This window comes from Physcomitrium patens, chromosome 2 (genome assembly GCF_059467195.1).
Source record: "Physcomitrium patens ecotype Gransden chromosome 2, ASM5946719v1, whole genome shotgun sequence".
Classification (NCBI taxonomy): Eukaryota; Viridiplantae; Streptophyta; class Bryopsida; order Funariales; family Funariaceae; genus Physcomitrium; species Physcomitrium patens.
The window spans coordinates 3,836,147-3,851,171 of NC_143411.1; the positions used below are offsets into that span (position 1 = coordinate 3,836,147).

Consider the following 15,025-nt stretch of genomic DNA (forward strand, 5'->3'; position numbering starts at 1 on the left):
CTTTCCACGGATGACATCAAACTCTTGATGAACATTTTCATGATGTGGATGAAAGCTCTGCGCGGGTCCTTTGCTATATGGGACTTTATTCATCCGTCTGATATGTTGGATGAATTCAGCGAAATGAAGATGAATGATAAGCGATTGGTTTTTCGTCCGTCGGCACAAGCCGAGGGGGAAGATCTCTCTTCCGTAAAGGCTGGTGAATAGACGCCTACCGCGGGCGATGGTGGTGGAGAAGGGGGCTCCAATTCGTTCAACAGCTACTTAGTCTACCAGTAGCCCCCCCTGCTCTCATAAATTACATTAGCTGTATCGCACGTCCTGAGTAGGAGAAGGTCAGTGTCAACAACGAGTTAAGTTGGAGAGCAGCGTCGTCTGTGCCGTGCAAGTTTTCCGGGGTTGGGGGTGCTTGAAGGTGAGAGAGAGAAACTCTGTAGCAGATGTAATATATTTGAGTTGGTGACGACGGGCGAAGGGCAACAGGGCAGAGTTGGAGTAGCAGTGCAACAGATAAAACGCGAGTGAGGGAGGGCGACTTTTCGATTTTTGTGGTTATTGTGGTGATGGTCGGAAGGTTTAGAGGTGCGGGGGCGTGATTTATGTTGCAACGGGGAGAGTGCGGACGTCGATGATGCGACGCCGTTCATAGGGATGCTAGCTTGAGCGTTGTTCGCTGGAGGCAATCTTTCGTTGGTTGAGGTCTTGGTGTGTGGCGTTCTTGTAGTACTTATGTTAAGATTAATTGAAACATGGTGAACAGAGGTTTCGACGCAGAGTTCGTGATTGGTCAGCGCGTGACTTGTTGATACTGTTGCTCTTATCTATGGTAGAAGCAGACCTTCTGTGTAGTAGCCCTGGGCATGTCTATCGTCGTCTTGGACTCTTCTTGCTAACGTTGAAAGGCGTTTTGTAATGAGCTACGAAAATATATTTGTAGCCGTATTGTATCCAGATGCAAACGTGAGTTTTGTCTAGTGTCGGTAGATGAAAGGTAGCTCGTTGGGCCTGTGCGACCATTGCGGCGTGTTTTTCTGTGGAGGAAGTGAGGCGTCGGGATGTCAGACGTAGACCTGGGCAACTAGGAGTTTTGTTTGAGTGTGTTATGCCTAACTAGTGTTGAAGTAACGGCTTAATCACTGATGTGCAAAGTTTTTCGGTCCAAAAATTAACAGCTTCCTTCATTTTGTCCAGCAGGTCTTGTGGATTAATAATTTTTTGTAAATTTTCGAGGACATGTAAATTGAAGTGTTTCGAATTTGTCGACTTCCATCTGGCTACTGATAGTTTCAGTGAACTCACTGTCGAGGAACGCCTACAAGAAAAATCATTCAAGGCATTTTGTTCTTTCAACATTTCGGAGATAACAGTGGATCATTCAGGATTCTTGGAAAATATGGATCTTACCAGGAATATGAATAGCGTCCAGCAATTGGTATGGAGTCCCGTGGACGTTTGGCCGGAAATTAATGAGAAGAGGAGAACTCGTTCGGGCTTACGAGTTGAAGGGATTGAGGAAGAGCTTATCTGTCCCAAACCCAGACGGCCAACCAGTGTGAATGTCCCAGTGAGCGAGCTCATGAAGCCTTCTCGCCGTCACAAGAAGTATGCACCTCCGTCCGACATATCTGCTCATTTTATGTTGAGTTCGTATATGATCCGTGGCTTATGTTCTACCCCTCTTACCCTGGAGCATGAAATTGACTTACTTCGCTGTTTATGCAGTAAACCATCAGCCCGTGTCGAGAACGCAGCCTGTTTTGAGTTGCTTGACATCTTCTTTAGTAAGGGTGGGATCAGAGAGGTTTCGAGCTTTGGTTGCTCACCTCCGAGTTTCTGCGGCTCCCCTCCTGCCCGAGCAGGGAACCCTCTGATTCACGACTCTAAGTTCTTACAACAGAGGACCTCATCTAACTTATCTCAGCAACTGAGTTCATGCGGACCCTCTTCCTACGTTCCTTCTTCCCATGGGACTTCCGCTTACAGTGCAAGCCCTGCTGTCAGGATAGAGGGATTTGGCTCCTTTGGTTCTGATCTGTCTTCTCAAGTCTCAGCGCTCGCGTGATTCGCCTCTTCCCCCTCAATTTGGTGTGAATCTGGTGAGCAAGGATGTATATTGGAGAGAATTCCCAGCTTGTAATTTCCAGGAGATAGCTAATTTTTGGCGGCGGCTTGTGGATACTTCGACGGAATTGTAGAAGGACAAAATTTGAAGTGCAGCGGACGTAGTGGTCTCGTGTGATAGTTTCGCAATGATCATCAAAAGTTCCTAGACCCTCTGATACAGGGGTTGCTCGGTATAACCTCGAGTCATGTTGACTTGTGAATGGTACGCGTTGAGTGTATCATTTTTTTTTACTTCGTTGTACACTAGAAGATAAGATGATGAGAAGTCGTCTAAACGATTAGGGCCACTCCATGATGCGGCAGTGTGGCGAACTTGGCAACATATGCCATACCAGCATCCATTAGCCAGTAACTGTTTGCTTCGCCAAGCCTCTGAATTTTGCAGTGTAGATCCAGCCTTCAAGGTTTGTGCATTTTTAGTTCAGTCTTAGCTCGACGACCTTTAGTCTGTAAAGAGATGATATGATCCTGTAGTTGTGCATTTGTTTTCAATCTGTACTTTGTAATCTATTTTCCATTTCCCTTTTTTGACCAGCCATTTTGAGTCCCAGCCTGCTTTCTTGAACTTGTTCCCTGGGATGTTGGAACTACCAGTGAGAAATGAGTTGCTCTTTTTTCGTTACCAAGGGCTTTGCTTCAAGCCTTTAAAGAATTGCTATGAAATATGGTTATCCGATACTGCCTTCAGTATTTGCCATCCTGTGTGAGGCTGTCATGGTCTTGATCTCTACGTTGTCGGAGTCTTCCAGTCCACTCAGATTGACAAATCTGAAGCAGTGTCTTAGCTTGAATATTCTCCTTTCATTTGTTGAAAGAGTTTTCTGTTTCTTAAATTGGATATCAGGTAAAGTTGCTGTTGTTGTCGAAAGTCTGGACTCATCTCATCATCTGCCTCGAGGAAGACCTGGATAAGTCCAAATTGTCCTTGGGGACCACCTTGGACAATTCAATCAACTGCGTACTCTCTAAAATTGATTGAAATTGACTTTTTTCTACACTATGGTGACGTGTGTATTGATAGTTATCACACTTAATTTATTTCAGTAAAGCATACTATTTAATAGTCAAATGGGTACGATAATATACTTTGTTTAATTTTACTTCTTATAATTGTATTGCAGTTTGTTAAATGTCAATATCTTAATCAGACGCTGAAAAAAGTAGAGCTTCCAATATTTGCCCATGTACCGTTTGACCGTTCCACGTGTGAACTGTTTTCCGCTCTTTCACATATCCATCAATCACTGTGTAACGACGATTGAAGTAAAAGCATTTATTAATTAGAAACTGCAACCAATAAGAGGCACATGCTACGTGTAGAATTAACAAAGGTCTTGTGTCCACATCCTTCGCTACACAATTTGTTATAAATTTAATATTACCGTAGACAAGTTGGAAATCAAAACCATGTAAACTTCAAAAAGAAAACGTCTAACATTTGTTGTATTTGTATGTACGTTTATAGATAATTATGAGTGGCCGTGTAAACCGTTTGAATGTCACACGAATTGATCTGTTGAATAATATTGACCAGACATGTTTTATTTTATTATATATATATATATATATATATACACACACATCAATTTTACAATATTCAAACAAACTCAAAGTAAAGGTGGTTATTGTTGAAACCAAATCTATTCAAATCATCAAAAGTCTTCTTTTTGAACTTCAAGAAAAAAGAGTTCTTTTGATGCATTGAATAAAATTCTTAAATCATGTAGAATTAACAAGAATTATTGAATTTATGATTTATAGACGTAATTTCTTAAAGTTCAATAAAATGTTAACCGTATTTGGCATCACCTTGTGTCAGTGTAAGATGGAAACAACCAGCAAATAAATAAATAAATAAATAATATTTTTTTGTTTTTTAAGATAATTAGTAATGTCGTATATAAATTGTAAGAAAGACATACTTCAATATGCTTGGTGAAAATTTTAGATAGGTAGTAAAACTAAATAATTGAGGTTCTTGTGATCAATATAAATTGTAATTAGAGGTATAAAAATTCTTGAATAAATCTAAAATTTAAAAATTTAAGTAGTGTTGAATATGTATAAAGAACTTTTTATAAGTTGTTATTTTATTTTTGCAATTGCCATAAAAGATCAAAAATATTTTAAAAAAATCAATGTAGAATGATGATCCAAAAGTACTATCTCAAGATTAAAAAAAAAATTATCATTCTTGTTTTATATTATAATATCTACATTTTTTTTAAAATTATTGTTTATTAACACAAATTCATTAAATTTTACATTAAATATAACATTATTAGAATACTTACTCATATTAGACCTTATTTTATCCTTATATTCAAAAATAGTTATAATGCACAAGATCTTATTTTGGTTTAATTAGCTAAGAAGAATTCATATCAAAGATAATAAATAAATATTTTTACTAACCAACTTGTGAGATTTATCATAATCTATATACATTTACAAAAATCTGATTTTTTTTTCATACAAATAATTTGTGTACTTGTGCACATGTTTTTATGTTAAAAAATGTTTTTATAAGTATTACATTTATATATATTTTCTATGAAAGAAAGTGATTTATTTTGTCATAGGTCATAAATTGGTTTAAATGGAAATAGAGTTTCTTTTGAAAGATCAATTAGACAATTGTAACAACAATACATTCAAATAAAATAAATGCATTATGTTTTCCAAGAACATCTTGAATGTCCTTTATTACTTTTGAATATACTAAGAAGCTTTAGTTAAATGAAAATTAAATTTTGTATAAATTATAAGTAGACAAATCAATATATTAATCGCAGATTTTTTAATTTATGCAAATGCCTTTACTATAACAAATTGAAGTATAATTTTTCTATGTAAAATTTATTTTATTTTATTTTTGGTATTTTTGTAACTAGATTAAGAAGAAATTAAAGACTATGGAATATCAGTTGAAGTTGAGGTTATAATTTTTTAAACCAAGATAAGTCTTTTATAGTAGGATTGGTTGGATTTTTAATTACATTAAACACTATTAAGTTTCATAGTCCTACACAACTACTATTGGTAAGATTTAATAGGTGATACCTCTGAATGATAAAAGCTAATTGATTATGACTTTAACATATACATGATTCTAAAATATCATGTTATATTTATTTTTTTAATAAAATAAGAATAGTTTGTTGATTGCTAAAAATAACGAATTATAAATTCAAATATAATAGTAGTTTAATGAACCTGATGTATAATATTACAATTGGTGCTATTTATTTATTTATTTATTTTTTTGATAGATGAATCTATAATATATAGGCTTGTTACCATTAAATTTCTTAATAAAATTATTTTATAATTTTTAAATAGATGTCACAATATTTTTATAATGATTTGTTGTAAAAACAAATACTATAAAAAACACTCATTGTTGTTAGGTATTTTTTAAAATTTGAATAAATTCTTGGCAATGGATTGGATTGTAACTAAATTTAAAGATGGTGAATTAAATCAAGAAAGGAATGTAATGCAAATAGTAGCAAGGCAAACAAGAAGTTGAAAAATTCATCTTAGAATAATTGAAGTAATAGAAGAATAATAAATCTATTGGAATTATGTAAAATTATTGGAAAGACTTCTTTCACTAAAAATATAAGATACTAGATGTATCACAAAAAACTCTCATATTATCTTTTTATAGAATCAATTACAAATTTTAATAGATAGCATTAATAATAAAAAAAAAAAAGTTTTAATAGATTTATTAGATTCTTAGATGGCTCTCATGTATGTTTACTAATATCATATTTGTGCTTATATATAAGATACTTCAATATATTTTGAATATGCCTTAAATCTAAGATTTCTTTTACTTTAAACTTTTGTTATTATCTATTTTAATAGGAGCTAGTTGTAATTTATTTTCTTGGAATGTTGATTGTAAAATAAGGCTAAAAGAAATACATAAAATCCATAAAAAAACCTTTATTGACTATGATAATTGAATTTGATATCTAAATATATTACTTTTAAAAAAAAATAAATCATATTAAGTCTTTAATATAAGATCAATTATAAGGTCAATTAGTCTAAATAATACAAATATTTTTTACACCTTCTTGTCAACTTTAAATAGAGGTTATTTTATATTTAGATATTCATATTAGTTTTTTTTGATATTCTTGAGCCTTGTTCAATAGTATCTTCATTGTCTTGGTGATATTTTATGATATATTATAAATATTATTCTAATACTTTATTCAAATGCTTTATATATTTATGAATTTGAAGATAAAAAGATAAAGATGTTTTAATATCAAACTTCAATATGCTGAAAAGTGTCTTTCAAAACCTTGAAATAAATAAGGATCCTCAAGTAAATATAATATCATTTTAAAGTTGACAATACCAATAAATATTAATATTTTTTATAGATATTATTTTAATTAATTTTTTTTTTGATATTTTGTTATGTTGTAACACAACCATTAGGTGAAAGAAAAAAGAAAAGATTATATTATAGAAGATCTTAAATAAAAATATTTTAGCAAATTATCTTAGAAATATAGTTAATAGACAAGGAGGTAGTAAAAATTAGTAAGTGTTAATGTTTCTTTCTTGTAAATGAAGCTTCTACTTACTTGTAAGGCCATAAATAAAAAAAATAGATTAGAAAAATAAATCATATAGGCATCTTTAGAAGAGAATTAAGAATAGATTTAAGTAAAATTTATCCCAAAATACCAAGAATTGATACTTGGAAAGGATTGGTTGTGAACTATAGTTGAAATTAGACCTAGAGACACAAATCCATGCACCTATAATAATTTGAAGGGTTTTTGGTTGATTAGAGAGTAGAGTTTGGAAGTAGACAAGTGAAAGATTTTTTAAGGGCTTTTCAAAGTAAGAGATGTACTCAATGGTTTTGGATTTTGAGAAATAAAAAGAGATTTATAATTTTGAGTATTGTGTGAGTGTTGTAATACATTTACAAATAAAAGTTTTTAAATTTGTTATTGATCTTGTCATCAATCTTTTTAAAAAATTTGATGTTGATTGAATTGTTAGATTGAAAGATATGAGAGTTTTTTTGAATTAGATTCTCAAATTTTTAAAATTTAGGATTAGTGAGGATTTTTATGAGCTTAAAAATTTTCCTAGTTCAATTGAAGTAAAAATTATTGAGAATAATTAGAAATTAAAAATCTACAGACAAATCAATAATAAAAGTAATTTAACTGCTTAAAAAGAATGAATTACTGCTAAAAGATCAATATTGAAGTTGGAGAAGGAGGGCAGCCAATATCTAAGAGGTTTAGGATTTTTTTTTTTCCTGATTGGTGGATTTGACTTTTCTCAAATTTTACATGCTTGTTAATTGTTTATAGATTGAAATATAAGTGAAACTTGAGTTGAAATCATTGATTCGATTAGAATTTATTGAGATTTTAAAATAGCTATAGGAATTGGTTAGGATCTACTTTGATTTTTTTTGAATTTGTTTAGGATTTTTTAAAATCTCTTTAGAATTTAATTAAGATTTGATTAGGATTTAGTTAGAATTTTGAGTTTGTTTAGGATTACGTTAAGATTTGGCTATGATTGATTTATGATTATATTAGGATTTGATTAAGATTGATTTAGAATTTTATTAGGATTTGATTAGAATTTGATTAAAATTGGTTTAAAATCTCTTTAGGATTTAATTAAAATTTTATTAGAATTTGATTAGGATTTTTTAAATATTACATTAAGATTTGGCTAGGATTGGTTTAGGATTTCATTAGGATTTGGTTAGGATTTGATTAATATTGATTTAGGATTTCTTTAGGACTTACTTAGGATTTCATTAGAATTTGGTTAGGATTTTTTTAAAATTTCATTAAGATTTGATTAGAAATACATTAATATTTGATTAAATTTTATTTATTATATCTATTTTAAAGATTTCTAAAATATTTCTTTGATATTTATTTAGGATTTATTTATTATATATATTTCTTTAAGATTGATCTATAATTTTTTTATGTTTTTTTTATAATTTCTTTAAGATTTTTTTAGATTTGATTAAAGATGGATTAATATTATTAAGATTTAATTAGAATTGATTTGAGATTCTATTAGAATTATTAGGACTTTCTTATTGTAAATTCTATTTTTTCTTCTGTAATTAGATGTCTAGTGTATTCTCAAGCATATTTCATGGTATATGACATATCTGATCAATCTGATATAAAAACTTAAGATATAAGATGTTTGGTTAATTTTTTTTTATTTGAGTTATGAAAATAGAAGATAAGAGAGTAGAAGAAGGACTTATGAGTTGTACTTCAATTGAAACTTCAAGTGGAGTTGGAAGTGGAGATACAAATAGAGGTACTAAAAAAAGACAAGGTATGTATTTTGATTCTAACTCTGCAAATATATTTGAAGCTTTTTGTTGTCTAAACAAAGATTCCTACATACAATACATTGAGTGCTATCAACCAATCATAAAATATGTAATTTAAACCAAATCAAATATACATCAAATATATTTTCAAGAAAAGATTAAAAATCTATACTAAACTAAGTGAAGCTATCTTTCACACTAGAAAGGGAGAATCTAAGAGTACAAGTGTGAAAATAAGAGAAATCCTAAAGCTTTATTAAAATGGCTAAAATACCATAGCCAAATAAATTCTTACAATAAATTCTTTCACTCTCAAAATCATTCATAAGACTTGACTTAAAAAGAATGTGAAGTCAAGGATTTTTTTTCCACTTAAGTACTCAAACCTTAATTAATATAAACAAATAAACTAACAAAAAAACTATCAATGGATAAAAAATTATTAATTAAATTAAAGTACATACATCCAATGGGATTTAGTACTTGATATTATATTATGTGATAGTTGTTGTATAAACAAAGATCATTACATACAATACATTGAGTGCTACCAATCAATCATAAAGTATAAAATTTAAAACAAATAAAAATATACACCTAATAGATTCTTAAGTGTCCCTATTTAGTTGATTAGAAGCCCTTCTAGTCAACTAGGACTACAAACACTTATTGTTGAAGATGAATACTATCATGATATGAACGCCAAACTATACTCCTTCAAAGTTAGTATTGTAGTAGTTAGATCACCAAAGTATGTGACATACATAATAGAAGAAATCTTCAAACTTTATCAAGAGATGAGGCATAGCTAAAAAACTTCTTACAATGAGGACAAATCCAATCTTTTGATGGGAGAGTAAAAAGAGGTACTATCAAATATACCATATGATATTCATATTGGCATTGGTTACATAAAAACATGGTAGAAATTCCTTTATTTTCACCACATATAAAATAAAGAAGAATAATTGGTATAATTTCTAATTTTGGATATATAGAATTATCATTAAAAAGATGACAAGGTGTCACGGACACAAAATACAGACTTGAAATCTAACAAGAAGTTCAAGAAGAAGTGGCAGAACTAGATTAAACAGATGAGTACAAGAACAACACCAGAAAGGTGAGCTAGAACTCCAAGAGATGTGTTGTCGAGATTGAAGAACCCTTCAGCCTCGACTCCTATATATACTACTGAATAGGAAGCTTCTCGAGCTACTTCCGCTAATTAGGACGCTTCTCCAACAACTTCTACTAATTAGGAAACTTCTCGAGCAACTTCCTAAAATCTATCAGAATATTCTAGAACCTTCTAAAAGAATCTTTAGGGAATATTCTAAGAATCTTCTAGAACCTTCTAAAGGAATCTTTAGAGAATCTTTAGAGAATATTCTAGAAGAATATTTTAAGAATCTTCCAATGTATGTCCATGACATCACCTCCTCTTCTAACTTCGAGGTCTCCGAGAAGCAATGTTGTTATCAGTCAATACCAACGCAAGAAAATGAAAATCTGTCGCATCACATCCGCTATGAATTCCAATTGTTCGCAAGGAAAATGATTCATCGGCCCTTGGAGCCAACGGTAGTGACCAACACCTTCAACCTCTGACCAAGCGTGGACTTCTGTGTCTTCATTGAGAAACTGTCCTCCAAACACACCTTCTGGCTGACCGTCGTAGGCAGGCTCGACCTCAAATACAATTACTAGCGATCTGTTGCTCGATATCCTCCGACGTCGTCGTGGTGCAGGCGGTTCTTCATCTCGTGGTCGTCTTCGTGAGCTAGTTGCTTGAGATGACATAACAAGTGTAATATCTTGACTATCCATGTCCAAAGGCTAAAATGATGAGAGCAAACTATAGTTGCTAACAAAGTTCTACACTATCGAACTATGGGTTTTGGAGGTGCCCTCCCCCCTTTTTATGCTACTTGATGAGCAAGCTTCAGCAAGAAGCTATCGTTGAATCGGCTTAGGTTTATGAGGATATCGTTGATGAAATTCTTGTACCTTTTTTGGTGCATTGGCAAGATTTTTGGCACGCTCCCACGTTCGTTCATTGATATCGTATCCACTCCAATGCACTAAATATTCCAATTTTCTCCTATTACGCCGTGAATCTAGTACCTTTTCCACCTCGTATTCCTCATGGTTTTCAATTTCGATACTTGGTGGCGGACTTTGTACTCTTTGGGGAAAAGCTGACTCTCGATAAGGTTCCAACAAAGACACGTGAAAGACTGGATGTACCTTCATAGTAGCTGGTAACTCCAGACGATATGCCACCGGATTGATCTGCTTCTCGATAACAAATGGCCCTAATCTCCGATAGTCCAATTTGTCACATGGCCGCTTGGTCTTGATATTCCGTCGAAGAAGCCATACTTTACTTCCAACTTTAAAAGTAGGCGCCTCATTTCGATATTTATCTGCAGATGCCTTGTAACTCTCTTGGGAAGATTGCAATTGAAGCTTCAACGTCGCTTGAAGCTCCGATAGTTGCTTCACAAATCCTTCAGCTGCTGGGTTGTTATTTGCTGAAGAACTCAATAAATCGAGCTTGGGGTGGTATCCGTAGTTGGAGAAGAATGGTGTTTGTTGAGTTGACGCATGAAGAGTGTTGTTGTATGCGAACTCAGCAAGCGGTAGATATGCAGTCCAATCATCTTGTTGATAGTTGATGCTGCATCGTAAATATTGCTCCAAAACTTGATTCACCCGCTCCGTTTGACCGTCAGTTTGAGGATGAAAAGCTGAAGAGAGTTTAATATCCACCTTCAATATCTCAAAGAGGGACCTCCAAAACTTGGATACAAACTGAGTACCTCGATCCGACACGATATCATCTGGTAGGCCATGATAACGATATATGTTATCAAGAAAGAGTCTTGCGGTGTCTTCACTTGACGATGTTTTCTTGCAAGGCACGAAATGCGCCATCTTTGTAAATCGATCCACCACAACAAAGATGCTATCAAATGAATTCGATGGCGGTAGATCCGTAATGAAGTCCAGAGAAACTGAAGACCATGGTCAGTGCGGAATAGGCAATGGCTGGAGAAGTCCATACGGACGATGTCGAGGGATCTTGGATCTTGAACAAACATCACAAGAAAGGACAAATTCCTTCACATCCTTCCACATTTGGAGCCACCAAAAATCTTGTCTAATGAGCTCCAAAGTCTTGTTGAATCCAAAACATCCCGCAGCTGGAAAGTCGTGGCGAAATTGAAGTACTCGGAGTCGAGTTGGTCCTTTCGGGATATACAACCGCTCCTCAAAATACAGAAGATCTCCCTCCACCTTAAACTTGTCATTATCGACACGTTGTTTGATGTCAAGAGCTATAGAATCCTCAATGGTCGCAGTACGTACCTCGCTGAGGAAGCCGTCATCGATAGTTGCAACAGTAGCAAAAATCTTGAATTTTTCTGGTTTCAACAATGTTGTACATTGTTGATCAAACGCTGCTTCTTCAGCCTTTGGCGCAAGATACGATCTCCTCGATAATGCGTCAGATAATCCTTGCTGTTTTCCAGGGCGGTAGGTGATAATAAAGTCAAATCGTGATAGAGACATATTCCATCGAGCTTGACGACGATTCAAAATTCGAGCTGTCATGAAGTACTCCAAATTCTTGTGGTCCGTATAAACAGTCACTGGATGTGCAGCTCCTTCGAGGAAGTGACGCCACTCTTGGAAGGCATCCACTATAGCAAGCAGCTCTTTGTCGTGGATCTCGTAGTTGATCTCAGCAGCAAAGAACTGCCGTGAATAGAACGCAACTGGGTGAAGCTTCTTGTCTATGCCCATCTGTGAAAGCACAACTCCCAAAGTAAAATCTGAAGCATCGGTCTCTAAATAGAAAGCCTTTGCAAAGTCAGGGTGTACCAAGATTAGAGCCGTAGTAAATGTCGTCTTGAGATCTTGAAATGCTTTTGCTGCTTGTGATCCCCATTCGAGCTTGTCTTTGCTTGTTAGACGCGTGAGTGGTGCAGCAACTTGAGAATAATTCTTGATGAAGATCCGATAGAAGTTAGCAAATCCAAGAAAACACTGAACATCTCTAACCGTCTTCGGAACTTCTCAAGATATAATTGCTTCTACCTTTTTTGGATCCATCTTCAAGCCCTCTGTAGTCGCAATGAAGCCCAAAAATTCCATCTCATTCTGGTGAAATTGACACTTCTCCAACTTGGCGTAGAGTCCTCGTTCACGTAGTTTTTCAAGAACCAAACAAACGTGCTTCTCATGTTCTTCTTCATTCTTGGAAAATATCAAAATATCATCCAGATAGATGACAACAAAGTCATCGAGGTACTCCCGAAAGATGTCGTTCATCATATGCTGAAAGACCGCTGGAGCATTGGTAAGACCAAAAGGCATGACATTGTACTCAAAATGGCCATACCTTGTACGAAAGGCTGTCTTCCATTCATCTCCTTCTTTGATTCGCACAAGGTTGTAGGCTCCTCTTAAATCAATCTTTGTAAAAATCCTTGCACGTCCAAGTTGATCTAAGAGGCCGGAGATCAAAGGTAAGGGATAGCGATTTTTCTTGGTTACCTTGTTGAGTCCTCGGTAGTCCACGCACATCCGCAGTGAGCCATCTTTTTTCTTCACGAATAGGATTGGTGCTCCAGCTGGCGACTTTGAATGTCGAATAAAATTCTTGGCTAGATTCTCATCGATGTACTTCCGCAATTCTGCCAACTCCGTCTGCGATAGGTTGTATATTGGACCAAAAGGTGGTTGCGCTCCTTCCTCTAAGTCTATGGCGCAATCATATGGTCGATGTTCCGGCAATATATCGGCGTTCTTCTTGTGAAACACGTCTTCAAAATCCCTATATTGCTCTGGTATATTCGATGTTGAGATATTCTCGCCGCTAGTTGGAGCTGCATAAATGACAAATGGTGCGCCTTCCTTGGACGATCTTAGGAACGCTCTTGCTCCAATAAACATGGATTTCTTCATATAGGTTCTACCAACAGGTTTATTATTATTTTTTTCACGAAATGTTATCCTTCGTAGCCTCCAATCAATGGACGGATTATGATCTTCTAACCAAGAAAGACCAAGGATAACAGGGCTTGATGGGGTTCTAATAATATTAAAAATAACGTGACTACTATGGTCCTTAAACACCACTTCTATAGGTTCTGATTCGTGGGTAACTTTCCTGACAATAAGGGTCGTCCATCTATCACCTCTACGTGAACAGGTTTGGACTTCTGTACTAAACGGATCTTGTGGCGTTTAGCAAACTCTTCATCTAAAAAACAAGTAGATGCCCCCGAATCCAATAAAGCTAAAGTTTTTTGTTTTTGAGGGCCTAAAAACAAAGGAATTGTAAAACAACGGGCAGGTTGGACAGAGAAGGAGGAACTTGATTGTTGTCGTGATATTAGATTGTCCAGCCGTACGGTTCCTACTGTGGCTGAGCGTCGTCGTTTTCCGGAATCATCGCACTTCTAGTCTTGACAGGGTGCCAATTTTGCTTCTTTGGGCAATTTCCAACCTTGTGACCTTCTTCTCCACAGTACAAACATAACCCTTCCTCCATACGCCGTTTCTTCTCTGTTGGAGTAAGAGATCGGACACGCGCCGTGTCGATTTGCATGTCTGTTGCCTCCGAATGTGAGTTTAAGCTATTTGCAGACATAGTCACGTCGTAACGAGTCGTTTGATGTCTTGGACGTTGGTCTTGGCGACGCTGGAATAGGCGGTTGTCACACTTTATAGCTTGGCTAATAGCTTCGTTGAGCGTTTGAGGATCAGGAAGAGATAACAGCAAGTCCTTCACATCATCCTTCAAGCCCCAATAAAACTGACTCACCAACGCCTCTTCACCCCAATTAATGTCACTTGCCAATTTTCTGAAATGCGAGGCATAGACTGATGCAGAGCGTGTTCCTTGTCGTAGCGATCGGATCTTTGTTGTAGCCCATCGAACTTTATCATGCTCGCCAAATGCTTCTGCAAACGCCTCCAAGAACGTTTCAAAGTTGCTCAGGATTGGCGATCGCTTCTCGAACAAGGGAGTAAACCAAGACAGAGCTTGTGCTGTAAGCAAGGTTCCAACAAGCCCAACACGCGCTTCCTCCGTCGGATAACGTTCGGGCTGTAAAATTGTTATCAACCTGATTTGGTTGACAAAACCTCGAAACTTGGAACGAGTTCCATCAAACTTATCCGGAAGACTAACTCGAGGCTCCTTTCGTTGTAGGACTACTCGATCTTGTTGAAATGGAGGTAGAACTGCTTCTTCTGGCGCAGAAGTTTGAGGCTGATATGCTTTAGATGGCGCTATCCCAGATGCTCCATTGTTATGGAGTCCTACCATGACTCCTTCGATCTCTGTTGTCCTATGTGACAACGAGGCAAGAGCATTTATGATGGCGTCTAGTTTGGATTCCAAACTTTCAGCCATTTTAACGTCTTAACCTTCGGCTAACCTTCAGAAAGAAGAAAAAAGAGTTTTGACAAGAGGACAATATTGATTCAGAGGAGAGTACTCCGCAACCTCTAAAA

General features: G+C 35.2%; 1 protein-coding gene across 5 annotated transcripts; it reads left to right on the top strand.

Moving 5' to 3' along the window:
• Positions 1-278: 278 nt before the first annotated feature.
• Positions 279-2,663, top strand: LOC112278977 (uncharacterized). Of its 5 annotated transcripts, none has more exons than XM_090243975.1 (3): positions 279-418; positions 1,198-1,605; positions 1,726-2,663. In XM_090243975.1, the coding sequence occupies exons 2-3, from the start codon at positions 1,397-1,399 to the stop codon at positions 2,063-2,065; spliced, it is 549 nt and encodes a 182-aa protein (XP_090100101.1). In that variant the 5' UTR covers positions 279-418; positions 1,198-1,396; the 3' UTR covers positions 2,066-2,663. The 5 variants fall into 5 exon arrangements, with proteins under 5 accessions (XP_090100101.1, XP_090100106.1, XP_090100111.1 ...); XM_090243980.1 differs by having other exon boundaries at positions 281-418; positions 1,195-1,605; XM_090243985.1 differs by lacking the exon at positions 279-418 and adding an exon at positions 493-585 and having other exon boundaries at positions 1,195-1,605.
• The last annotated feature ends 12,362 nt before the right edge of the window (positions 2,664-15,025 follow it).